Here is a 27,906-nt window from a genome sequence, read left to right on the forward strand (position 1 = left end):
CTTACCCTGCTTTTTTTTTTTTTGCGTAAAGTTGTTAATTTATTCAGTTGTTAATTTCTAGCACCCAGCACATAACAATCCGCCCTTCTCCTCTCCGCAAAAAAAAAGTGTCTTAAAAAAAGAGTGTGTTCTTACAAAACAAAAAAAAAAAAAAAAGGGGTAAACTACACCATCTTCCCCTCCTCATTGCCCCTAATTGGTGGTGGTGTATACTCTCTCTCAACTTGGAAGATGAGGCATATCCAAATATTACATATCCACATGTAATGAACTCCTTCTTTCTCTTCCCTCCTTATGATGCTGTACTGTATAAAGAAGAGGAAGAATCGTCCTCCATATCTTTGTCCTCCATTGAATCGACCTCTGCTGTGGAGTCGTCCACTGTTGTGGAAGACGCTATGGACCTTCCTTCTGTGGAATATTCTGTTGCTGAATCACTGCACGCTAATGATGTGTTCAATTCATCTTCGATGGTTGATCTTCTCTTTCTTCTTTTACTTTTAGGGGACTGTTTCTTCTTTCCACGGAATAAAAAAGTGTACTGAAGAAAAAAGAAGGAATGGGGGTAAAAGGAAGTGGTGGGAAAAATGTATCACGCACGCATAACTTATTTTGCATCTTCATCCCTTACAAGGGAATAATGCAATTATATAGTACTATTCATACAGGCACTTGTACAATAGCAAGTTTACCTTGCACAAGAGAAGGGCAATGGAGATAAATACTGTCACAACCCATGTAGCAAATAAAATAGGAGTGGTTGGGATAGTTATACCCTCCGTTAGACCTATGCTTAGATCTATAGCAGTGTTACTACTCTCTTCAGATGTCCAAGTTTCCGTTACTGCGAGTTGTGTTGTTTGGGATTCCGTAGTAACGCGCTGTGTTGTTTGGACTTCCGGTGCCAAAAAGGGAGGTTTTGCACCATTGTGGTGGCTGCTGGAATCACCTTTACCATCGAGGCTGTTCCCTGGTGCTGAAGCTGGGAATTCCTCTACAGGGGCTGGAGTAGCGGTTTCAGCAGGGACAGTTTCTGCAAGTGCTGTTTCTTCATGTGTTGTTACTGCAGGGATGGTTTCTGCAGTTGTTGTTGCTTCAGATGTTGTTTCTGCAGGTGATGTTTCTTCAGTGGTTGTTTCTGCAGGTGCTGATGCTGCAGGGGTTGTTGCTTCGGGTGTTCCTTCTGCAGGTGGAATTTCTTGTTGTGGTTGTTCATCATTACCTAAGAAGTAAATAATAGTTATCAGTCATATATGTAATCATGGATCACTGAAGCCGAGGGTACGGTGCTTTCATCTTTAATGCATCTCCTCGTATTTCTTTCTTTCCCTAATTTTCTTTTTTCTTTGACCTGAGGGTCTTTCTACAGCCGCATACTTTAGTTTTTCACTTTCTAAAGGAGTCAACCTACCTTTCAACTCGGGTAATATTTCTGATGGATCCTTCGGTGTCCTATCATCGTTACGTAATATTTCTTCAATTTTGGTACAGTATTCGTTTCTATGATTGTTTGGACGCTTACACTTGCCTTCCTTGTCCGTATATGTATCATGAACCTCCTTCAGGAATGTTCTGTATTCTTCAGCACATGCATCACGTGCCGTACTTATTTTCTCCTTCATTTGACTGTAGTCCTGTGTATAATAGTATAGAGCTCTTAGGCGTCCGAACTCCTCTGGCGTCACATTTGGGAAGGTCTTTGTGCAATTGTCTATATTTTTCCATATCTGTAACTTCTCATAAATATTTTTCATAACTTCCCGGCGGACGGATGCATCGCTCTTCAATTCACGGAATAGGATTTCTCCTAGCCAGTAGTAAAAGAGGTCACAGTACATAGGTTTGTCCTCCTGCTCTTTTGTATGTATATAACACCAGGCATTCATAATTTTCGGTACTTCTTTCTCCACTGAAGGATATCTTTCCACTGCAGCCTGTAAAGCGCTTTTTCTTGTGACGCTGCAACCTTTACATTCATTATTATTCAGTGCTTTCTCCTGAAGTTCTTTATATCGGGATTTGGAGCTTCCATCCCACCAGCAGTTTTCCTACAGTATTTAGTGGTTGTGCACATATGCGTTATATTGCCCATATATGTACTATAATATATTATAATATTTACATGGAATACTTATATATGAGAATTATCCACGTTTATTCTTATTGTTTTATAACATTTATTCTTACCATTGACATTTTCTTCCTTCGTCCTTTTAGGTATAGATTGTCCTTCTTAATTTATTGTGTATATTGTCCAATATAATATATAGTCACTCTTACACCTGTATTTTCTTTGTTTTCTTCCCCTATTTCTGAATGAATATACACATGAGTATACTACTTCAATTCTTCACTATAACTACATTCTATAATAGCGCACATATGGAGAACTCTCTCCTCCTCTTTATTTAAATATTTATATATTCCTTGTCACCTTGCTTTTTATGAATTATAATTCACTTCAGAATTTAGATTATACACGAATGTACATATTATTATTTATATGTAACTTGCCTGTGAAGTATATTCATTTATTGAATATATATAGTCATATAAGGTGGGAAGAAGATGATGATGATGATGGTAAGTTGGCAAGTTTGTAAGTTAGAGGATATGGAACTCGGGGGTTATGTGGTATATATTTCTCTTTTTTGATTTTCTCCTTCCTTCTTTTACTCCTCCTTATATTATTATACTTTGTGTGAGGTTCCTGCGTGTACTGCTCTAAAAAATTAATTTTTTTTTTGATATAAATTCCATGTTCACTTACATTGCACTGTTACAAGCATAACCTAGAAATATGCTATAAAACCTCCTGTATTGCGCATATGGCAAGAATAATATGCAATATGAACAAATAGTGTATATTCTGTTCTGTATGGGCATGAGCACTTCCTAGTCCATCCTTCTCATTAAGGTAACAACCTCCCCTCCTTATTTTATGCATACAAATGAACTTGAAATATGAACCATTTATTAAAGCTACTTGAATAATATGGTAAAAGAAGGAAGTTGTCAGCGCCCCATTCAGGAGGGAAGCATAAGAATAAGTTATAAAAAGGGGGGGGAATTTTATTCTTTTTACAAAATTACAGGAGCAAATGGTTCTACTGAGCCCATTTATTCCATCTTATAAGACCTAAATTTTATTATTCAGATTAATTTGTTTTACCATAGGGGGGGGGAGGCATTGCTTATATACAAATTTTCGCCATTATTTATTACACATATAACAGCAGAAAAACTGTGAAAGATATCTCTCTTTGCACATTTATTCTATTCATATTCATAAATTACGAATTTCTTAGGAGGGGGCATAGGTGTTGTGTAATAAGGACAAAATATGTAAAAACGTAGCTAGTATGCGCACACGGAAATGGAAACAGAACAAGTGCGCTGCGCGTTTTTACATGTGTTAACCTTACATTATTAATAAAATTTATATTTGAGCGCTTTAAGCTCATTTATTTGCATCAAGAAGAAGGCTTCATCAGCTGAATAAAAAAAGGCGTATGAACATAAAAATGAATGTTACACTTTGTGCAGTGTTGTACCCATTAATTTTCCGAGGGGAACAAAATTAGTGCCCCTTCTTTTTTATTTGGCAGTTCTTTTTGACTAATATAATACTTAAATAATCAAGGTAAAAAAGAAGGGAAAGGACGCAGCTTCCCTTTCTCTTTTGTGAAGAACATTATTTAATTTTGCACTTTTTATATGAAACTGCATGTCTAAAAGATGTGTATAACATAAGGAGGGGGCGGGCGAACCTCCGCGCACAACTTGGGAGCACTTTTTTCAAATGGAACCATAATTGGACCATTGAAAGGAGAAGGAAAAAAGAAATTATTATGTTAAAATAAAAAAAATTATAAAGATAAAAATTTATAACAAAAAAAAGTAAATGAACATATTTTGGACCCTTCAATTAAAAGGTATTTCTCAACAAATCAGAATAAATTGGAAAAAAAAAGTTTTTTTCTGACTTATATTGATGTTACACATAAACATATAAACACTTTCATACAATACCAAAAAAAAAAAAAAAAAGGAAAAAGGAAAAAGAAAAAAGAAAAAAAATAGTAATTTTCTTCTGTAAAAAAGGGGCACATGCAAATAAGGTCCAACCGAAAAATAATGTTATGTGTATGCCCAAATCCTATAGGATAGTGGATTTAAGGTCTTTGCCGAATTAAGCCGAACTTGGGAGGAAGGGAATGAATTGCCCATTTTTATGGGTGGCCTTAATGGTGCAGTAAAAACAGAAGTGAACAGTTACTTCCTCTTTTGAAGTGTCACTATTGTATTAAGTATGCACACTGCTTTGAGGAGAGCTTTCCTTGGGGAGCTTTCTCCTTGAGACGTTATACTAAGTAGCACACTTCTTTTATTTTTTTCTGTCCACTGTTTGTTTGTTTTTTCATTTTATGATGAACTAAAAAATTTTTTTTTTTCTTATTTTTTTTTGTTGTGCCAGTTTGGACATTATCATTTTATTTTTTTTTTCCATACAGACGCATGTGTGACATGGTAAAAAATTTGTAATTGTACAGTTCCCATTTTTTAAGAACACTTTCTTTTTTTTTTGCGGAGGAGGAGAAGAGAAGCGCACATTTGTGATATATGTGATGGTGCTGGTGGGCGCTAAAAATGGACAACTTTGCGCAAAAAAGGAGTAGTAAAAACCCTTTCTTTTTTTTGAGTTGTTGTGCTTCCCCCTTTTTATTGTGTGTATTTGCCCCATTCTTTTTTAAAAATTTTAGAGGTAGAATTTATTTTTTTTTTCCTACATTTGTATGTATGAATAAATGCATGAGGAAAGATACTCTGAAAACAGGCGCGAAAAGAAAAAAAGAAAAGTGCCGACCTTTTCAGAAAAATATTTAAAGGAAAGAAAATAAATGATAGCAGTAAAATGAAAAAACAAATGTTATCTATTTTCATGTTCTCCTTTTTATTCCAGAACCAATAATTGGTATGTTTTTAATTGTATTATACAGTATATATGGCGGATGAGGGGTGCATGCAAAAAAAAGTTGAAGATTTTTAAAGGCTAATTCTTTTGACTTGCAAATATGCTGCTCTGTACATCTGTCAAACCTAGGCAGACAAAAGAAGACTCTCTTTCTCATGCACAAATTAGAGCCCTTTGATTTTTGCAAAAATATATAATTATTACCATTAAAAGTTATTTTCCAAAAAAATATTCTTCATTCATTTCTATATTATTGTTCCAAGTCCATGATAAAATAATAAAAATGTCGTTTTATATATGGATATATAAAAACAAATTACAGAAAAGATTGAAAAATATAGCGCATAAAACTGTTTGTACAAAAATAAAATTCAATTTCTAGTCAGTACGTATTATTTAATTGAATTTGCAAAATACATAATTTTCATGGTGAACCAATTATATATACACGTACTGATTAGTACGTAAAGCACATGGGCATATATTAACAAAAAAGTAACTCTTTCTCTTTTGGTACATTTATAGTCTTTTATAAAATAATTCCCATTTTACACACTTTTCCTATACTATCATTCGACTCTTCCGAATTTTGAGGGTGAACTTCTCCCTTCTGCTCCTTTTTTTTTCAAACAGTTAAAAAAAAAAAAAAAGGCTGGTTCCATGATTCTTAATTCGTATATGTACACACATGAATCACACTATCAGGTAGCATTTTCATTACACCTTTTGGACTCCTACGTAACAGCAGAATAAATAACTTCCTTTGTTCCTTTTATTACTCGTTTTTTTTTTTTGCAAGACTTTTTAAAAGCAGCAGAATCTTCTTCTTTTCTTTTTCTTTCCTTTTACTTCTTCTACTTCTTCCTCCTCCTCATGATCTTCTTCTTTATTTATTTTTCTTTCTACGTTTCTTGTTAAAGCAGTTGTTCTTGGTGGAGCAGGGCTTAGATGTGGGCGTACGTATTTTCTTTCTAGGTATGGTCCTTCTAGTTCTTCATTATTTTTTAAATCATCTATGTATGGAAGATTGCGAAAATTGTTTTGATACATTCTCAAATATCCAGTTTGCACCGTTCTTTTGTTCTTTTTTTGTAATACACCATATGGATCCGGGTCTTCATCGATGTCGTGTTTTCGTGCGTCGAATGCAATACAACGTTTTAATGCCTCTTCAAAATTGTATGTTATTGTTGGTTTAAAATTATCACGCACATTTATCCTTCTTTCTTCATAACGCTTTATTAACTCTGGTTGTTCGTTTAAATCTACAGATCGTACACGTATGGATCCATCATCGTTATATTCAATTTTTTCTTCTTTTGCTAAATTTTTTGGAACTTGCAGTGCAACTTGTTCTTCTGCTGAAGGTACAGATGGAGCTTTTTGCACAACTTGTTCTTGTTCTGAAGGTACAGATGGAGCTTTCTGTACAACATGTTCTCCTTCTGCAACTTCTCCTGAAGTTTCTCCATCTTCTTCTATAGCTCCTGCAACTTCCTCTGCAACTGCATGAACAACTTCTTCCTCTAGTGAGGATAGAGAAGGAGCTTTCTGTACAACTTGTTCTTCTGCTCCAACTTCTCCTGAAGTTTCTCCATCTTCTTCTATAGCTTCCTCATTGTGTACAACAAGTCCATCCTGTTCTATAGCTTCGTTGTGTACTACGGGTCCATCTTGTTCTATATCTTCCTCGTGCACTACGGGTCCATCTTGCTCAATAGCTTCCTCGTATACTGCTGGTCCATCCTGTTCAATAGCTTCCTCGTCGTACACTATAGGACCATCTTGTTCTATATCTTCCTCGTAAGCTTCTGCTAATAACCTCAGAGTTCTTGAATCCACGGCCTTTCCAAGGCTATTGTTCATCACATTGTACGAATTATCACCATATTGGCTCTAAAAAAAAAAAAAAAAGAAAGGAAGGTTGTTAGTGGTGGTAGTGGTCAAAAAGGAATTTTGTTTATAAAATTTAGATAAAATGTTAAAAGCAGTTTTTATATTTACATTAATGAAAAGACAGTGAACATTTAGTGAAAAGGTGTCGGCATAGTTATAATAGTGTAAAAAGAAAATAAAAAAAAAAGAAAAAATGTATACTTCATATTTCAAAAAAAAAAATAAAAGGAAAAACACATTTTTAGGCATCAAACGAAAAAAAAAAAAAAAGAACTACTCCCCCCTCTTGGACACGTGTACACAGAGGAATATATATGTGCGTTGAGGGTTGTTCATGGGTTCCCGGAGGGTGTCCGGTCCCTTTTTTTTTTGTTCGGTTACAGATAATATGCATTCGTATGTTCGTTCGTTCATTCATTTGTTGGTTCATTTGTCCATTTTTCCTTTTTTTTTTTTTTCTTACCGAATTGGAGCAATTTACAATCCAAACGAGAAGCGTGTACACGGAAGCTTTGGTGCAAAAGCGAAAAACGGCGCCTCCTTTTTTCCCTTTCTTATTTTGCCTTGTTGCAACAGGCATTTTGTTTATATATGCTAGAAGGTGTAAGAAAAAAAAAGAGTATATTTCTTATTAAGTACTAGAAATAATTCGTTCTTTCAATTAATATAATTAGGCTAAGTAGGTTCAAAATTTATTAAACACCATATATATATTTCTCTAAAAGTGCGAAAGTAACAAAAATCTAGAATTCCAAGTAAGAACAAAAAATATTATTATTGAAAAAATGCAAAAAATATATAAGGTCAAAAAATTACTATATATTAAAAGTTTACAAATTATAAAATATAAACTTTGTACAAAAGTTAATACAAAATTATGATTAAACCTAAATATTATAAAAAATATTGTAAAAAAGGAAAGAAAAAAAATTATAATTTATATTTAAAAAAATATTTTTTTTCAAAAAATTAAAAAGTTATATTATATGCTGAGTTGTAAGAAAAGAAAACAAAAACAACTAAGAATAAACAGATTGATAAATAGCCGCCTCCTAAGAAGCATAGAATCAATCTGTTGTATCACCATTTTGGTTAGAAACCAAACATATTTATAAGGATGAAAAATTGTTTGAAACTGAATATGATTGCTCCTATGTATTGTATAATGGAATCCGAATTGAATACCTTAATAGAAAAGAAAAAAAAAAAAAAATGTAAGGGCGATATAATAATAAATAATGTATATGTATAACGAAAGGTCCGTGTTATGAATTTCGTGAATTATGTTAATAATAGCTAGCTGCTGGCCCCCTTTTTTTTTTTTTTTTTTTTTAATTTTTAGTACATGTACATATTATATTTTATTCATTAATGCTTTTTTTTCTAATGAGTCCCTTTCTGAGGGGCTATATATAGCACTATAAAAACTTATTATATTATTTTGTTTATGCGGTATTAATAAAATATAGCAAAAGTTGTTCTTAAATCTTGTTCCTATATATAGCTCCTTCCTTAAAAAATGAAGACGAATTAGTGTTATATACTACTTGCTATTCTGAGAGGGCGTGTTATTACGTAATAAACGACATAGAGAAACTTCAACTTGAAGAGCTAATATATTTTCATAAAAAGTTCACATGTTTATGCATTTTTTTCTTGTTTTTTTTTCATGTATGAACGATTGACATTGTATATATATATTACTATAACATAAAATAAGTAAAAAAACGAACATAAAAAAATGAGAGCGAAAAGTAAAAATGAAAAAGAATGGGACAACCGCTGCGAGGCGGGCAAGTATATAACCTATATATATTATATATACATAAGAATAAATACCAAAAAGTTAGTAAACACATTTTCGCAATAATTTAAAAATTAAATTTATATTATAATTTTATTTTAATCACATCACACATGTGACATTTGACTCATATTATACATAGTTATACTTACTGGATAATCAAATTATCGATTTTTAATTAAAACGTGAAATGATATCTGAATGAGTAAAAATAAGAATTGTTTCTTTGGGCCACGTAGAAACATTCAACAATGGATGGATGCTTGTTTTTTCCTTTTCTACTAAAAAAAAGGTCCAATGGGGTTAGTTAGACAAAAAATTCACTGTCGTTATATAGCTGAACAATTAAGTTAATCACTTCACCCAGTAATCAACTAAATAGTTAATTAAAACAGTAGAAATGGTCACCAATTTTCTATGAACCTTATCAACATTTTAGCACATAAAAATTATCAAGGCATTAATATAGATATACTGGGAACAAATGAATCGTTTTTTTGTGTAGTGTAACCACCATTTTAATAACACTGCTTTATGTGTTGTGCAGAACTAATTAAACATATACCTATTAAAAATATTTACTTAATGGTAGAAAAATTTACTATGGGGTTTTTGAAAAGAAATTCACATGCCTTGTGCTAAAAATATTTATATAAAAATGAAATTTTCAAGTGTCATATATTTTAACCCTTAACCGTCAGAATAAATATTTTGCACTATATCGAAATAAAAGCTGTAGAAAAAACCTAAATAGTTCCTCTGTCTGAATTTAGAGATAAATGTTTAAAAAATAGAATGGTCCTTCAGGGTTCAGGGTTTAGGGTTTAGGATTTAGGATTTGGGGTTTAGGGTTTAGGTTTTAGTTTTTAGGTTTTAGAATTCACGGCTTAGGGTTTAGTGTTTAGGGAGGAAGACTTCCTTCCTAAGGGAGGATGTTCCCAGGGAAGAAATTCCAAAGGAGAAAGTTCCTAAAGAACAGGTTCCATGTTCAGATTCTGGGTTTAGGGGAGGAAGAGTTTGTTCCTAATGAAGAGGTTCCCTTGGTTCATGTTCCTAAGGAACAGGTTCTAAGTACAGATTCCGGGTTTAGGGAAGCAGGACTTTGTTCCTAAGGAACATGCTTCAATGCTTGATGTTCCTATGGAAGACGTTCAAAGTTCAAATTCCACGTTTAGGGTTCATGTTACTACTTAATATGTCTCTAAGGAACAGGTTCCATGTTCAGATTCTGGGTTCCGGGAAGGAAGACTTTGTTCCTGATGGAAGGTATTGCTAAGGAAGGTGTTTCTATGTTTGATGTTTCTAAGGAACAGGTTGCATGTTTAGGTTCAGGGTTTAGGGAGGAAAACTCTGTTCCTAGGGAATGTGCTCCTAAGGAAGACGTTCTTCAGGAACAGGTTCCACGTTCAGATTTCGGGTTTAGAGAAGGAAAACTTTGTTCCTAAGGAAGAAGTTGCAAGTTCAGATTTCAGGTTTTAGGGTGTGAGGGTATATGAAATGTGGATTTCGGTTTTAGGGGTTCAGCAAATATGACCTGGTGTTTAGCTACCCCAGGGTAGGTTGTACATGCGAGGGATTATTAAAGAAAATAAAAAAAAAGAAGAAAAATGAAACATGTCGCACCATGATTTGCATATTTGGCGTATTAATGTGGGCGCGTGAACGTTCGCGCGTGAAAGGTTCGCATCCGATTTGTTCACGCTTGCTAAAGAGTACAAAAATAATGTATTCATGTTTTCATTTGTACGTGTCCTATACTTCTACTTGTTGTGAAGCCTTTACAGCAATGAGTACGACGCCTTTTTCAGATCGCCCAGCAGGAGCTGCGCTAGAAATTTGTCAGAAAAGCCTTCAAACGGCGAAAAGAATACAATAGTTGGAAGCCCCTTAGAAGAGGAAAGTACCACGGAGCATGGAAACAGCACAAATTTTAGAGGATCTTCCTCAGGTTCCAACAATGCAGAACTTCCTTATTCTAGTGGAAGTGTATCCAATTCGAGGCATGCCGAACGTTTTGGCCTTGAAGACATTAATAAAGGAGTGGAATGATCTATCCCTCATCGAAATAGAAAATTGGTATCATGTAATGGCAGGAGCTTTGGATACATTAAGTACAGAATACAAATCATCTTCCAACACTGTGGACGATAAGGGAAATAGTTGGTCCGAATTAATCAAAATATTAACAGCTTTCCGACAAGCAGAAATTAAGGAGAACAATGCCATTTTTGTAAAATTTTGTGGATTACTTGCGATAAAACAGGCAAAACGAACCCAGTGATACTTTAACTGAAGAAGAACAAAACATCTGGAATGAAATCAAACAGTTAAAGCAAGAAAAAGATGCTATGTGGAGGAAATACCAAGAGGAAACTTGGAAGTATTGGTTCCAGAAGGAATTCCCCACGGGGAAGCAGATAAAGAATGAATAAGCCAGCATGTACACAAGTAACCAATTTTTTGTGTGCTTTTTTTCTTGTATAATGGGATTTTTATAATAATATACAGATGGCGTCACATGGGTGTATATGTGTATATTCATTTGAAGTTCCTCCTCTTATGAAAACCTTTTTTTGTCGAAAACATTTGGTGGTAGCCGTTTCTTTAGGAAGATATATGTTCGCCGGGGGAGTGTATAGTGAATTTTCTATATTACTGCGTAATTTTGTTCCTGCCCTATCAGGAAAGAGGGGATAGGGTGTGTGTGTCTATGTTTTGTTTCCCTTTAACTGAGAAGAAAAGGAAGGGGTGCCCCGTTTGCGCATGTATATAAATATAATTACGTGTATGTATAATTATGTGTATTGTGTATTGTATGTGTATGTGCACTTTCTATGGACATGCAAGACTTCCCACGACTCGTCTCTCCACACAGAGAGAGAACGAGCACCGCGGAAGGTACTATAGAACGAAAGATATAATGGTTGCTCATTTTCTCATTTTTTCCTTGTTTTGTTCTTTAATTCCCCTTTTGTCAAATGAGTGTAAAATGTGCTTTTGATGGTGTGGCAACATTCATGTTATGCTTTACACCACCAACTGTGTTTATTTTGCCTAACCAGTTTTTCTTTTTTTCCGCAAAAAAAAAAAAAAAAAAAAGTGGGGCAAAAAAAAGGAAGAAGGACATTTATAAGGAATGTGCAGGAATGAAAGGTGTAACACAATTTTTCCGTATTAAATAATGTCTCACATTCTGATAATTACATTTTTAATAAATAAATGTATAAAATTATGTTCCATGAAAATAGTTCCCCCCTCCCTTTTCTTTTTTTTTTTTTTTTTGATGTAAAGAAGTTATAGGCTAGGTAGCTAGCTTAAGCGCAGAAGCGAATACTAAAAGGAAAAAAATTAAAAAAAAAGTTGTGTAAAACTTCCTTCCGATGCGTTCTACAATAAGTGTAACGACATGAAAGATGGAAAAAGTGGATATTTTTTAAAACAAACTAAAAAGTAAGAGTTCTGTTTTTTTTGTTTCCTCTTTTTTTTCCTTCTCTGTTGTTACTGTAAAAGTACATATTATATGATAGTACTAAGAGTAACACCCCGCGTAATACTCCACCGCTTCACCTAATTCTTAGCAACGATTTTGAAGCATACGTAGAGGCAGTCCAATTACTGCCTTCTTTTTTGCCATCTTTAAAAACACAGTTTGATTTAGAAATCGCGCAAAAGTTGGGGCATCCCCTATTTTTTCTTCGTTCAACATATGTCCGGATTATGTCGTGATTATGCCGTAACAGTTATTATATAGTGACCGTATTCCTTCTACTGTGTCATTTTGTAGCGTTATTCCTACTGTGAGCCTTTTCTTTTTTCTTCTTTTTTGATGTGAAAAGATTATACGCAATCTAGCTTAAGCACAAAAGTGAATGCAAGAAAAAGAGGAGTAAAAGAACCATTGAATCATTCAAGCAAGAAATTCCTACTACCAATGAATCCATCCAACAGTATTCCAGTTGAAATAATGAATAATAAAAAAAAAGAAAAAAAATTATATTTTGTTTTAAACTGAATATTAAACGAGTCTTGCACAGAAAGGGCGGCAAACAAAATGGTTTTTCCGAAGGATCGTCGTTTGTGGGTGTACCCTTTACTTATTATGTACTTTGTCCTGCTTTGGATTGAGTCACAGGTACGTGGAAGTTGTACGTGGGTCATTTTTTCCTTAATTCCTTCTTTTTCTTATCATAGTAGTGCCAGCATATGGGAATACAATTTGCCCCTTTGTCCAAATTTATCATTGTAAACGTTCGCTACTTGCTGCTCGTTCTTGACATTCCCCCTTTAATGCTGTCCATTGCCCTGTTCACGGCAGATTATTTTATTTCATTCTACTTTATTTCATTCTACTTTTTATTTCATTCAATTTTAACCTTTGCTATTTTATTTTATTCCTTCGTTTGCAGAGCTTAAATGGGGCAACGCACGTGGAGACCTTGATAGGGATATACCCATCTGGGCGTTCAAGAAGTTTGTCCGAGTTGTCTCTCTTTTTAAATGATTTTTCACGTAGGGAGAACCAGCGCATGAATGGGAATCACCGCTCTTCCAGGAATGGCCACAGTAGCAATAACCAGAAAAGTAACTCACACGGGGAGATGCACACATGGGGCAACTGGTCTGATGCGAGTCTGCTTGACAGATCCGATCTGAATCTGCTTGGCAGGTCTGACGTGAATCTGCTTGACAGATCCGATGAAAGTCTGCTTGACAAATCCGATGCGAGTCTATTTGACGGGTCCGATGAAAGTCTGTTTGACAGGTCCGATATGGGAAATGGTAGGGAGCCCTGCATTCAGGAACGTTATGGAATCTACCCTCATCAAACTTATAGAAGGTGCCCCCCGCAGCGATATGGAGGTTACCCTCAACAAAGTCATGGAGCCCATGCAAGGCAATACAGTGGGACTGCTTACCCCAATTGGAGGAATCGTATTCTAGACAAGTACAGACCAATGCTCCCATATGGTTGCGCCATCGAGGATATTTCGAAGGACCTCACAGATGAGTATATATTGAACATGCCGGAAACATTATTTATTAGGACCAGTAAAAGAAAGGCATTTATTTTATACTTTTACAATGGGATCTACTTAGAAAGGAAGTATTATGCCATGGTGAATAATTTGAACAGATGGTTTTCCAGCGTAGCAGAAGCCCATAATTTGCCAGATGATTACAAGTTAGAGTGGTGGGAAGAATGCAAGAAAGAGCTTCTGCACGACTTGGAATGTATCCAAAGGACATGTGAAAGTTTCTTCTGGAACTTTATTACTAAAGGGAGAAAAGAATATGTATGGACTATACCCTTTGAAAATCTACTACATCGTCTTCGCAATTTAACAAATGGAAGTATTAACCGAAACAAGGAGAAATGGACTAGTATTTTGGCACAGAAGATGAGAACCTACGGAGCGAGCGCAAACAGGAAGCACATTACTCAACAAAGATAAAAGGTGGAAGTTGGAACAAAAGGGCAAAGGAAGGAGGAGCGTTGTGTAGGATGGCTCAACATCTTTAATTATTCGATGACGGGCTGATGCAATATGGATTTTTTTTTTGGGTTCCTGCCTTCTCCTTACATTTACATACTATGTGCGCCTATGGGATGATTGGTTTCTTTTCCCCCCTTTTTTTTAATAGCAATGGTAAGCTCCCGTGGTATTGTACCCCTCCCCGCCCAACGAAGAGCCAACTGCCCCTTTGTGCCTGATCATTTATGATTATACCCATCTGCGATCAGATCCATCTGTGGTGGTCTCATTGTGATGGCCAATTTGTGACGATCTGCTTATGATTACACCTAGGTGTGATTATGCCTTTTTGTGATTACACCTATTGAAGGTGGCCTATTGATGATTACACCCATTTGTTATTACACCCATTTGTTATTACACCCATTTGTTATTACACCCATTTGTTATTACACCCATTTGTTATTACACCCATTTGTTATTACACCCATTTGTTATTACACCCATTTGTTATTACACCCATTTGTTATTACACCCATTTGTTATTACACCCATTTGTTATTACACTCATTTGTTATTACACCTATTTATTATTATACCTATTTGGGATGGCCTATTTGTGCGCGCGATGCCTTCAATTCCCTTTACCGTTTGGCCGTCGCATGCCGTAATCCACCCTTTCTGAATAGCCTAGCGCACCTGATTTGAAATTAATAATTAACGCTATGACGCGACATCGTCGAAGGATAATAATTTTTCATTCGTTGCTCTTCCGCACCATGGACACAAGTAATGTGACCATACGTTCAACATAGTTTCGTATATTCCTACGCGCATATCGGTGTAATTCTCCTTATGGAAATTCACAGTTACACTTTAGGAATTCCGCATGGAGTCCCCCTTCCCGGCTCGCGCACATTTGTGTACTTATCACAACACGGAATTATGCTTAGTTTTTTTCATTAAAAATAAGATGGTCTGCAAGGTGCGCACAAATTGAATCGAAATCGAGTGGGAAGGTCCATGTTAAAATTTTAAGGAGGTAACACATAAAAAAAAGGCGGGGGAAGCACACATAATTCGCGCGGTTGCCCAGAAGCCGTAACGAGATGCTCTAAATGTGTTATATTTTTCGGCGGTACACTCAGATGAACATGTAAATGCTCCTTGTGGAAATCGCAAATATGTGTACGCCTGTATGTTCTCGCATATTTGCTTTTTTTTGTTGTTGTTCATTTTAAGTTACTTTTTTCTATTTTTAAAGTTGCGTACAATTCTGTTTTCGTGACCTGTTCTTCTTTTCTCTAAACAGAATTGCAACACAATTGCACCCAATAAATTAGGCTTACCACCTCAAAGTACACACATTACCAAATGTCCAAAATGACAAATACCTGAAAATGAAGGTTACCACCTGAAAGTACATACATTAGCAAGGGTCAGCATAACTACTAAAAAAATAGGGTCCAAGGTTTAGGGGCCGGGTTCAGGGTATAAAAATAGTGGTCCATAATATAACAATTGAGGTTCAGGCTTCAAGGTTCAATTTCAGGTTTTATGGTTCACGCTTCAAGTTTCAGGCTTTATGGTTCAGGCTTTAGGGTTTAGGTTTTAATGTTTAAGATATAGGAGGCATATTTATATAGTGTAGTGGATTTCCTGTTTTGGGGTGTAGATTTCAGGGTGTGTTGCCCGGTTTAGGTGAAAGTAGGATTCAGGTTAATAGTGAAGATGTAAGGTTTAGGGTATAAGAGTAGGGTTCAGAGTGTTGAAATAGGATTTTAAGTATAGGAAACATGGATTCACATAAGGGGTATGTGGGAAAAGCGTTTAGGGTATGGGAATTTGATGTTGTGGTATGGAGAATGATGATTCCAGGTTCAGAAATATCAGCACTGCCTGGTGTTTATTTACCCTGAGGTATTTGAAAGGAAAAAATTGCTCGAAGTGCGACCGTCAATTAGTTCAGAATAAGGGAGTGGTGAAGGAAATTTGATGCTATGCACTTAAATAACACTCTGTGGATCCGGAAAACCTATGGAGTTACCTTAAGACGAAAATGTAAACAACACTTAAATTCAACAGGGACTCGAAGAAGTTCTATACTTCTATAAAATGTACATAAGATCCTAATTTATGCCATTTTGCGCTAGTTTTTTCACTCTTTACCCAGTATTGCATGCACAATGTTATGTATTTTAGAGCAATGAAATGTTAGTGCACTTATATGTATATTATTATTATTGTTCACATTCCAATTAATTTTAAATTCTAATTTTTAAATTTAAAAAATGATAAAAAAAAGTTTAAAAAGTAAAAAGTTTACATTTACACACTTATAAAGGAACCGCTAATCACATACATGCTACCTCAAAAGTGACTTAATAAATATTTAATATTAACATAAAAAACAGTTATGTTACCTATTAATACACATATAAGAAAAGAAGAAATATCGCCATTCTAAACTATCTTTATTATTTAAAAAAAAAGAAGGAAGTAAAAAAACAGCAAAATGACACCCTTCCCTACAAAATATTTACTCCTCACCTTCGCCATACTTTACACCTCGTGGGCACAATATAACCCCAACCATCACCACGTAAGATGGGAACTACTATAACAGCTATAAGAAAATTCCTACATTCATTATAACTAACTTTTATGTTTTTACGAAAGATGGAACTTTTTTTTTCGTTCTATCATAATAAATATGTGTATTGTATAAATTTTGAATATACTCCTTCCTTTACTTTTTCAGGCACCTGAATTAAGCACACCATGGAACGGGGCAGCTGGCCCAACTAACCAATACGACACGTCCGTTGTACGCATCAGTAGATTATTAATGGGATATGAACAAACTTATGTAGAAACAACACCACCACCACAACAAAGACAACAACAAAGACAACAACAGAACAACCCCATTTTAACGAAACAAAAAATGAACGGTCCATTATTCAGTAAGAGCGATAGGGAATTATTTAACCGATTAAATGCATCCATACATGGCAAAAATGGAAGGCACGCACGGGATGATACTCTTTCATACTACACCTCTTTGAAGAACCGCTTAGGTGCAACAAAGTACGATGGTAGTTCTAATTCGCTATCTACAAGAAGCAGCTCTATGGACAGTGTTAATTCACTATGTACTAACAGCAGCAGTTCTATGAATAGTTTAAAAGAAAAACCTAAAGGAATGAGGCATCGTGACAATTTTGACCAATCAAACGATTCTTTAAACTTGCACAATTTTGATGATCATGACGACGACTATGCTGATAACGTGTCCACAGACACTTACTCATGCAAGAGTGAATATACTGGTACGGATTACTACGATTCGGATGATGCATTTTACAATGTAATGTATGAGAATAGTGGATATGAACGGGCAGAGACAAAAACAGGAGTACATTTACCCATGCTGGATGAATATTTTATTAAGGACTACACAAATTATACCACTTTTAAAAATTCCTACAGGAAAAATAGTGTAAAGGAGAAAATATATAAACATATGCCATTCCTACGCAAGTTCTTTAAGGAAATCGATACTGAAGTCGAGTCAGAAATTAGGCGTTATTTGGACATTAAGGAGAGAGAAAAGCAAAATTACCCAGTCAGAAAAGTAAAAGGGACACAAAAAATTTTTAATTTTCTCAGCAAATACCGAGCTTTCATTCCGCTTGTTGTGCTTGGAATATTTTCCCTATTCCTGCTATCTTCTGTGCGTATACAATTCCTCGCTTTTTCACCCATATTGTCCCTTTTAGTTTCAGCTTCGACCTACTGGGCAACCCCTCTTCCGATACTCCTTGTCATATCCTCTGTATTTTACTTTATGATATTGGTTTGGCTTGGTGGATATGGACTTTTGGTATTCCACTTTGTGCGCAAATTAAAAAAAATAAAACGCTTAAGAAGACATATAAAAGAATTTGGGGCCATGAGAAATGAGGACGACGACTAAACAAATTAAGAGTATCCTATACAACGTCCCTAAAAAAAATGTTAATTCGAATCTCCTAATAAAGGTGTAAAGGAAAATGTACCTACACATAGGTGCGCCCTTTCGTTTTTTTTTCGTATTTCCCGAATTATGCCATTCCCCTGCTCCTTATGGTAAAAATATTTTTCTACTTTCCCTTACATAAATTTTTTTTCTTCCCCTTTGTTTTGTCCCGACTTCATTTTCACTTTCACATTTTTGTTAAGTCAAATTTGTTTGATATCTTCCGCATGTTACGCACAACCAGAATTAAACCTAAATTTGTTAACAAACTTTCGATGTGTGGCACGCGATATGCACCTTATTTGGTGTGTTTGCAAGAAATCCATCGAATGCCCACCGTTAAAGCGTGGCCCCTTTTAACTTATCGTACAAATGGCGCGGAAAAAAATAAAATAAAAGATTTCTATAAATTCGTTTATGCTTGTGTGTGTATACACATGCGTCACTAGTACATTTGTGTTTGTGCATACATGGTTTGTTGTGCGGTTGCTTCATCATGCTGCCTCTCTTTACCCTTAAACAGTCTCCGTCACACACAGTCATGCATCCTTTTTTTTTTCAACACTGTTCATACGTTGTTATAAGCATGATGAAAGATCGGCATGGAGGAAAAAAAAAACGTAAAAACTCAGCGGCCGTACACAGATTAAAAAAAAAGGAAAAAAAAAAGGCACCAATCGAATGGAAATGGGTCTAGGTGTGTACTAAAACGGAGATAAGAACTCTCAAATCGAGCGATTGACTTTTTGACGAGCGGAATATGAGCGAACAACCCTCTTCGTCCCTCGTCGGAAAGGTGAATTTTTTTCTCTTTTTTCTTTTTTTTTCGTTACGTTACTATTCCTACGTATTGTTTCGTTTGTTCCCATTCCACATGAGAAGAAAAAAGGAACAAAGGCTACTTTATCGAATTTGCTGCCATAGAAAAGGCTGCCAATGAGGGTAATATGTTACTATGGATTTGTTAGGTATCGCATGTGAGGACGTTCATTCTGTGGGAACTGAAATAAAGGAGCACATAAAAAAAAACACACTTCCACATGCACATATATTTACATGCATACTCGTCCATCTTGTCGATAATAATGCCTTATACCACGCACAACCATTTACACATTGAATGCATCAACGTAAGGGCAGCTCATTTTTGAAAAAGAATATCAGCTTGCTCTTTCGTTCTCTCCCTTCAGCGTAACAAATTGTTCAGATATCATTCACCTTGGAACTGTAAAGGAGGGGACGTGTTCGCAATTCGTGCAGTTACTTGACGTAAGCGGGTGGGTTTTACTGTTTCGGCTAAGCACCGCGGACAATGGAAAAAAAAAAAAAAAAAAAAAAAAAAATGCGAAAATCGCGCCAAATTCTTTCAGCAAAAAGGGACAAATCTAATTTATATTGTACACAAGTACTCCTTGTATGATGCAACTAAGGTATTCATTCTACAATGTACGTTACATATAGGACGTTAAAGGCTTATGCGTCATGCACTTATATATATAGAATGCAGACGCATGCACCTTCCTTTAAATGTGTTCCCCCCGTAACACTAATACATAATTGAAAATCTTAAATAAGCAGCTAAATATATAATTAAACTATATGCACTATGACAGAGTAAATAATACCATAAATTAAAAGCACATGCTTCAAATGAATTGTGATATTATGATAAGCTCCACCATAACTATAGTATAAGACATTATGAAAAATAGATCTAGTAAATATGAAAAATCATAATATGCCACCAAAATTGTCTACTAAAATATAATAACTATATTCTTCCTGATTCTTCAGATATTTTATGCCCGTGGTCTTATGCTAAGGGAGCTCTGAATTTTAGTATTTCCTTCGGTACTCTAAATCTTCCCCTCCTTTTGTAGTAGAATCGATATAATACGAACAAAAGTATAAGTGCTATGCTCACTGTAACCAAGGACAAGGATATAACGATCTTCGACGAATCAAAATACCCTGAGAAAATACTATATATATAAACACCAAAAACGATCAAAGTAGCGGGGATCCAATATTTGTTCGACAGAACAGTATGTTTCAATGCACCAAGAAGCCCTCTGGGTTTCTTTCCCATTCTTCCGCCTGGTGTTCTATTTTGTAAGTTTGTTAATAACCCAACTGATTCAACTTTCGAATTTGATGTTCCAAACGGACCACCTGGCATACTGTTCCCAAAGGGACCTTCCCCCATAGCAGTAGGAAATTTATTCTGCCCTGGTGTCTGTACATTAGTTTCACCCTTCGATGGAAATCCTTTGGGCTTCCTTCCCATCTTTTTGCCGGGTGTTTTATTTTGTGAGTTGGGTAATAACCCATCTGATCCAAGTTTAGAACCTGGTGTTCCAAACGTTCCATACAGCGTGCTATTTCCATGGGGATATCCATCAGGCTTAACTAGGAATTTATTCGGTTCCGGTGTTTGCATATCGCTTTCACCCTTCAATGATAATCCTTTGGGCTCTGTACCCTCTTGTCCTTTAGGTGTCGTATTTTGTGAATTTGGTAATAACCCATCTGATCCAAGTTTAGAACCTGGTGTCCCAAACGCTCCACCCAATGTGGTTTTCCCAGGAGGACCTCCAAAAAGATTAACAGGATTTTTATTCTGTTCCGGTGTTTGCACATCAGTTTCACCTGTTAATAATCTACTAATCCTTACACCTAAGGTACCATATTGGTTAGTCGATTTCGCACATGATGTGCTTAATTCAGTTACCTAACATGGAGGAAGGGAGATGTGAATTCAAAATTTTTAAAATACATAAGTGTTATTAAAGAAAAAAAAAAAAAGGGAGTGGAAAGTATTTTTTATTTTTTAGCATAAAAAGTAGAAGGAATTATAATGAATGTAGGGACTTCAAGAACTCAATAGTTCTTATCATACTTGGATGGTGTACTGCAAGGAGCACACAACAAGGCTAAGTATTGAAAGTTTTGCACAATAGGGTGCCATTTTTTGCTTTTCTTTCCTTTTTTGTTTTTTTTCTTCTAAAGTAATAAGTGTTTAGAAGGATGGTATATTTATTTGTTTTTTATGTATATATATGAATGGATTATAGGATTATTTCCTTCCTTTCTGTTTAACAGAACATGTTAATTAAAATCTCTTGCGCATGCGATTTAAAAAGTTTTCTTGTTCTAAGTGTCCATATATAATTTAATCGAAAAAAGTAATATACATTAAATGTAAATAGAAAAATGTGATAATGCAGAATAATAAAAAACTTGACTCCTGTGTATATTCTATTATTCAAAAGTTAATTAAAATGTTTAGTATTTTCCAAGAAAATATTGCGTATTTCCCAATTATACTGCACCTCTAACGGTGGAAATACATGGAAATTGTGTATTCCGAAAAATAAAATTATATATATGTGCTCAAATTTGTTCTCATAATTTGGAGATAACAGTGGATGAAATAATATAAAAACGAAATAAGTTACATCCTTTTCACATAAGAACTGCTGAAATCCTTAGATTCGGCATTTATCTTTAATGTTCATTCATCAACACGTGGCTACTCCGAAATAAACCTCTACCCTCTATATTTCTTACCGCCGTTTCCGTAATTTTCATTCTTGAATAGGCGGTTCCGTAAAAACCAAAAAAATAGGAAATTACGATAATCCCCCCTTTTGAAGAATTTAAACAGGGTTCTGGGTTTACGGCATAGATGTAAATATGTACAAGGATAGAACATTGTTCAAATTTTCCCACTTAAAATTTCCCCCCAGAATTAAAAATCTGTGAACCGCTCATATGGTAGAAAATGTTCATATAGAAAATAATAATCTGGAAAATATGTAATATGAAAAATATAAGTTTGGAAAACAAGAATGTGCGAAATATTGAATTTAATTATTCCTTTAATACACTTCTTCCAAATATTTTTTCCATGAGGTCGTTAACATAGCAAGCGTGTAAGGAAAATTAAAACAGGTTGTAGGTGCCTTCTTTGTTTCTTTTCACCTTGTGTACACGCTTTAGATTTCTCAAAGTGTATATATGCGAGAAACCGCGTAAATTTTTTTTTTTTTGTTATATGGCTATTTTTTTCTTTCGATCGTATCGAATATATTCATATTTCTTCCTTCTACACTTCAAAGGTTATTTGTGTATCTTTTAAAATTAGTATTTTTTATGTTGTCCAAAACCTATATATTATAAAGAGTGAGAATTTATTTCTATGAAGAAGAAAAATCTAATATTGTATGAGACAAAGTTATTTTCCAATTATTTTGTAGTAAAGGAACCAAACTTCGGTAAAATAAAAATAACCGTTATAAATATCGAAATTTTAAAAAAAATAATAAATATGTCCTAGTATATATTAAGAAAAATAATAAAATGTACATTTTGTAAATATTTCATTTGTACGGAGAAAATGAGATAATAACAGAAGTACGACACAGTGTAAAAAAAAAAACAGTCCGATATCCTTCACTAATTTTGATATAAAAGCTCATAAAAAAAAATGGGCATAAGAAATGGCAAAGGGACCTAATACATAAAACATGGTAGACTCAATAATGGAAAATCTTGAACCTGAATTCTCAAACATCTCTCAACGGGAAAACTTCTAAGGAAGCAGTTAACGCATTCTACCTTGGGAGAGATAAATGATGACCCACGCGATTTTTTCATTAATCCTAAGCGCATTATATCATTGCACAGAGTATTCATATTAAAAGACTTACCAAATGATTTACAAAAATATCCTATCTCTTGGAAAAGTGTTAAAATTTCTATGAACCTGAGTGACAGGAAACTGTTGCAACTTATTTATGCCCTAAATGAACCATCCCCCCAAGCAATATGTATTTATGCCTGGAAGTCATTCCCCTGCTTTGTTAGAAATATGTATGTTCATATTTTAGATGAACTATATACTGTACATAAATAATTACCCAAAATTTCTTACTGGCATGAATTTCCTTCTAAAGAACAATGGAAACAATTTTACGACCTATATATGAACCATGTAAAAAAATGATGAGACTTACTTCAATAAAAAGTTCGTTACCGTGATCGAATGTGAAAATGCAAATATAAGTTAAACGTTTCTCTTGCAGCAGCTTATAAAAATCGCAGGCATGCGTAGACAAAATTAAATATGAATGCCAAAAGGTTTTAGAGGGAGTTAAAGCCCTGAAAAAAGGATGTACAAACCTGATATAGCAACATAGGTTAGTGTAAAATGTACGTTTTATTAAATTTTAGGCATAAAACAAAAAATATCTCCTGAAGAGAACTATACACCCCCATGCACTTCGTCTATATGTGAGGTGTGTATATTTCCATACGCACAAGCACAAATCTCTAAATTGCAAGTGCGTTGTACTTATATGTACATGTGAAGGGCACGACTTAATTGAATCTGTTCGGTCTTTATGTAAATTATGTTTTTCCATTTTATGGTATAACTAGTTCAAGTATATATACACATCAAACGCGTATTATGCACAGTGTATGTGTACAGCACAAGGTTCCATCTATCCAAGTACTTTTTTTCTCATTCTCTCTCTTTTTTTCTATATAATATATAAGAGAATAAGCACCCATAAAAATTCTGTTTAATTGTTTTAAGTGGATACATTCATTTCTATAACTTTGTAAGCTTTTCCATTGTACATTAAATTTACATTACTCCTTACCACATACGAAGTTCTTTCCTTAATTAAAAAATATAACTCCTTCATAGTATATTATCACCTACTGATTTCGCTTTATGATATATTATTTTATTTGTTAACTTTATTTTATTAGCTAAACACGATTAACATAAGCATTATATGGCATTACTATTATTCTGCTATTCTATTATGAACAATTACTTTCAAATTAGACACTTTTGAAGGTCGTACATTTCTTTCGTTCATGCAATAAAATGTTTCGCAAGCAAACTGGGATGACACGTTTCAAATGAAGAATCAATAAAATTAAAATTACTGGGACATCATATACCCTCCTCATTAATATTAACCTTCGTACGATACTCCTTGTTCGGTCCTTTTTTTCCTCGCTTATAACAAATTATAGCATTAAATGGGGAAAAGGATTAGCACAGTGTTCGCTAATACGTAAATTGAAAGCAGTTAGTACAATATACAATTTGTTCGAACGGGAAATTATACAAATTAAAATGCCCCATTATCGAAGAAACGACACTTCCGTCCTTTTATGTGCTCCTATAATTAATAAAACGCACTACAACTTTTAACAAAGCGCACACACTGGCCATTTTAACACAGTCCATTCTGCAATTGTTCCTTCGTCCTCTTTTTTGATAATTTTCTGCTAAGACTTTTTTCTGACCTTAAACCATTTTAGCTCCCTTCTTTCATCTTTTTTTTCATTCTTTTTTTAACCATATGTGGATTGTTAAAGGGGGGAATTCAGGAATTTCAGAGAAATGGGATTTAAAAAAAAAAAAAAAAGGAGGCAAAAAACAATCGAAAAACAATCGCCCTCCATATGCTGCTACTATTTTAACATTTTTTACAAGATTTATAAAACTATGGACACAGCAAATTCTAAGGCCATGCAGCAGCACTACGCCCTTGAGACATTCCCCTTTCTCATCAGAAACATGTCATCCTCATCAGTAGAAATGTGCATACTATTATTCATTATTATATAGGTAGAGTGAAGTTCCGTAGAACGCGACATTCTTCCGTCCACACAATGAATTAATGCGCCCCTTTTGCCATGCTGAATAGCAGAGGCCTGTATAAATAGGGAATTCGACATATGTCCATATATGGAGAGAAAACATTCTTTCCTAAGGCGATATTCCAATGAGATTGTAAAACATGGAAAAATTAAACGTTCCACGCTTTTTCCTCCTTATATTCCTATTCACCATATAATACATATACTATGGCAAAATAAAAATTGTTCACCAATTTAAGAATCATTCTTTGCACTTAGTGTACAATCACAGTACGTCCTTCTTAAAAGGTATTATTCTGTCGTGCTAAATGTGCAAGGGTTCGGTAATCCACGTAATGCGCTATTTCTCAGAAAATTTTCAAATAGTACCTTTATACCAAAAGTTCAACATGTGTTTTACACCAAGTATTAATTTTGTTAACAATATTTTTACTACACATATTTGAGTGCACGAAAAGAATTTTTTTTTAAACATGCCCCACACATCATATTGTTGAACAGGCAGGAATAATAATTGTACGCCTAACATTAGAATAGTGATAATATGTATTCAACTATTACGCACACACATGTATGCCATGCTGTACGTGCGTGTGCTCGCATAAATATATTTTCCCCGTTACTGAGCCAATGGGACCAGGAGCTTCCATTTATTTATTATTGCAAGTATTTAAAATACGTTTTATGCTACAATAGCGCGCAGAACCGAATAATAACATTCGCAAGAAATTGCCCATGTACGTACAGTACAAATTTAATACCTTCCTTCGCTACAAAATAGGACATTATGACTTGGTAACTTCCTTCTCTTTCGACGTACTTAAAAGTACGTACCCAAATAATACAAGCTACTATTTATAATGAAAAGCCTTTTCAGTCGATTACCCTTTTTTTAAATATTTTCCTTCACGCTACGCATACATATTTTTCTTATATATTCTTATACCGACCAAGCTACATATCTTTTCTTTTACTCTATTCATTATTGCGTCAAAAAATATAATTGATTATTACATCATATGAATGAAATAGCATTGCGTTATGCCTAAACAAATAGAACCCCCAAAGAAGGTGTAATTGTAATAATAGCATAATAGAGGCTTAAAGTACAGCTATTTGGAAAAACTATAAAAAAAAAATGAGCATATATTAAAATTAATTGCCCAGGCAAAACGGAAATAACCAATATAGCAATTATTTTTTGGCGCAGAAAAAACTGCCTTTTAAACGAATGAAAAAAAGAACGCAACATATAGATAAATAAATTTCTTGCTATAGATAAAATACAGGAGAATATTCATCATCATATAATTTTCTAAAAGTAAATTCTTTATTATCATCCCTTTAGAAAAAATATATTCAATCCATATATATACACCTAATTAATACCTATGCCCATGATAATATTATATGCTAATATATAATGTAAAGAACGCGCAGAAAACTAGCTCATTCTCATTCCACTCATAACTCCTGTATATGTGCATACTGAGCAAGGGCTTGAAATTTTTAACCCCATACTAAAATATAGTAATTATTTATTAACGTAAGGAAAAATACAAAGTATGAGAGAAACATATAATATATACGATAAAATCCAGCTTACCGCACCGCAACATGGATTTTGTAATTCTATTCTTCATGCTCTAAATTGTACTTTTTCAAATAACACAGACCATTTTGATAACTATTTCGCAAATAAAGGCAGCATTAGTTTTATAAACAAAAAAACGCAATTTCTAAATTTTACAAGAAAAAATGTACTCTTTATTAAATTCTTTATTCCCACGATATTAAAATTCCGTATACTTTGTTAAAAGTAAATGAAATGTTCAAATTTCCAAAATTAAATTAGAAATCGTTTTTTTTTCGTTGATCCGTCAATGTATTTTTCCACCTTAATTTTACTTTTTTAAAAATTTATAAAAGTGTATATATTTTTTTAGCAATTTTAATATGATGTATATACTATATTATATTATTATTTATTATTAACATTATTTTTAAAATGTTACAATTATTCAGCGAAAAATATATTTTTTTCAACTTTCCCAAAATAAATTCGAAATAGTAAAAAAATTTACGCAAATATTCCTTGTTTTTTATTTTAACAAATATTATATAATATTATGCAAGTTTGTTAGAATGGAAAGCTATTATTTTTAATTTCTTCAAGAAAAAAAAAATATATATTTTTTCTAAATTAATGTATTTTTCAAAAATAATAAAAAATACTTTCCGTAAATTTTAACATTTCATGATTTTTATACCTAAGATTTTACTACAATTTTCCAATGCTTTTTTGTTTATAAAACCCTACGTGCTTTATACAAGTATAGAAAAAAAAAAAAAACTTAATTCGAACAGTAACAATATTTTGTTTATGCGCTTATTCTATGAAAAAAAAAAAACTACCAATAGAACAATTGTTATATGGTAACAAAATATACATTGCCCATGCTACAACTTCCTCTTTACAGCTATAGAGATACACAAAAAAGATTGGCAAGCCCACACAGCTGGTTGAACGGTATTCCTTTCGAATAAGGTACGGCAATACTTTCGTCAAATATGTGTGCATTGTGGATGCATATATACCCCGTATGGCTATCCACATGTGAGTCCCCCCACCGGCTATGTACTTTCCTGCCCTTTTCGCTTATTCGAAAAAAGGAATCTCAACCCCCCTCTTACTCTCTATGCATGAGCTACTGATCGAATAAATAATTGTAGAGGCCATTTTGTGCTCTTTCACCCCCATTTGCATATATATGAGATGTGAATACTAATACGTGTGAATCTTCGCATCATATATGTACTATATATACTACCCCCTCATATTCTCTTAATATATACGTAATAATAATGTCCCTTCTGCTTTCCCTTCCCATTCCAGAAAGAAGCAAATTTTAGTAATACAATACGGTGATCCACTCCGCTGAACATACCACTCAGACGAACAATTATAAGCCTAAAGTCTACTTCAGAACAGAGTGACTGAGTATAATAAATACCCTTTTTCCCTTATCTAATAACGCAATAACCGAAA

At 34.1% G+C, this 27,906-nt stretch overlaps 5 protein-coding genes across 5 annotated transcripts; 3 read left to right on the forward strand and 2 right to left on the reverse strand.

Moving 5' to 3' along the window:
• Positions 1-1,298: 1,298 nt before the first annotated feature.
• On the reverse strand, positions 1,299-2,196 carry PCOAH_00000090 (KIR-like protein; the record flags this gene model as incomplete). Its single annotated transcript, XM_020056832.1, has 2 exons — positions 1,299-2,048; positions 2,188-2,196. The coding sequence occupies 2 exons, from the start codon at positions 2,194-2,196 to the stop codon at positions 1,299-1,301; spliced, it is 759 nt and encodes a 252-aa protein (XP_019912518.1).
• A 3,583-nt stretch (positions 2,197-5,779) lies between these two features.
• Positions 5,780-7,451, reverse strand: PCOAH_00000100 (Uncharacterized protein; the record flags this gene model as incomplete). The annotated part of the gene is made up of 2 exons (XM_020056833.1): positions 5,780-6,871; positions 7,335-7,451. 2 exons carry the CDS (start codon positions 7,449-7,451, stop codon positions 5,780-5,782), a joined length of 1,209 nt encoding a protein of 402 aa, XP_019912389.1.
• Positions 7,452-10,204: 2,753 nt separating this feature from the next.
• PCOAH_00000110 (Uncharacterized protein) lies at positions 10,205-11,107 on the forward strand (the record flags this gene model as incomplete). Its single annotated transcript, XM_020056834.1, has 2 exons — positions 10,205-10,230; positions 10,451-11,107. 2 exons carry the CDS (start codon positions 10,205-10,207, stop codon positions 10,722-10,724), a joined length of 300 nt encoding a protein of 99 aa, XP_019912580.1.
• Positions 11,108-12,726: 1,619 nt separating this feature from the next.
• On the forward strand, positions 12,727-14,128 carry PCOAH_00000120 (Uncharacterized protein; the record flags this gene model as incomplete). The annotated part of the gene is made up of 3 exons (XM_020056835.1): positions 12,727-12,807; positions 12,870-12,917; positions 13,082-14,128. The coding sequence occupies 3 exons, from the start codon at positions 12,727-12,729 to the stop codon at positions 14,126-14,128; spliced, it is 1,176 nt and encodes a 391-aa protein (XP_019912554.1).
• Positions 14,129-17,096: 2,968 nt separating this feature from the next.
• On the forward strand, positions 17,097-18,128 carry PCOAH_00000130 (Uncharacterized protein; the record flags this gene model as incomplete). Its single annotated transcript, XM_020056836.1, has 1 exon — positions 17,097-18,128. One exon carries the CDS (start codon positions 17,097-17,099, stop codon positions 18,126-18,128), a length of 1,032 nt encoding a protein of 343 aa, XP_019912530.1.
• Between the last annotated feature and the right edge of the window lie 9,778 nt (positions 18,129-27,906).

Source organism: Plasmodium coatneyi, chromosome 1 (assembly GCF_001680005.1).
Source record: "Plasmodium coatneyi strain Hackeri chromosome 1, complete sequence".
Lineage (NCBI taxonomy): Eukaryota > Apicomplexa > Aconoidasida > Haemosporida > Plasmodiidae > Plasmodium > Plasmodium coatneyi.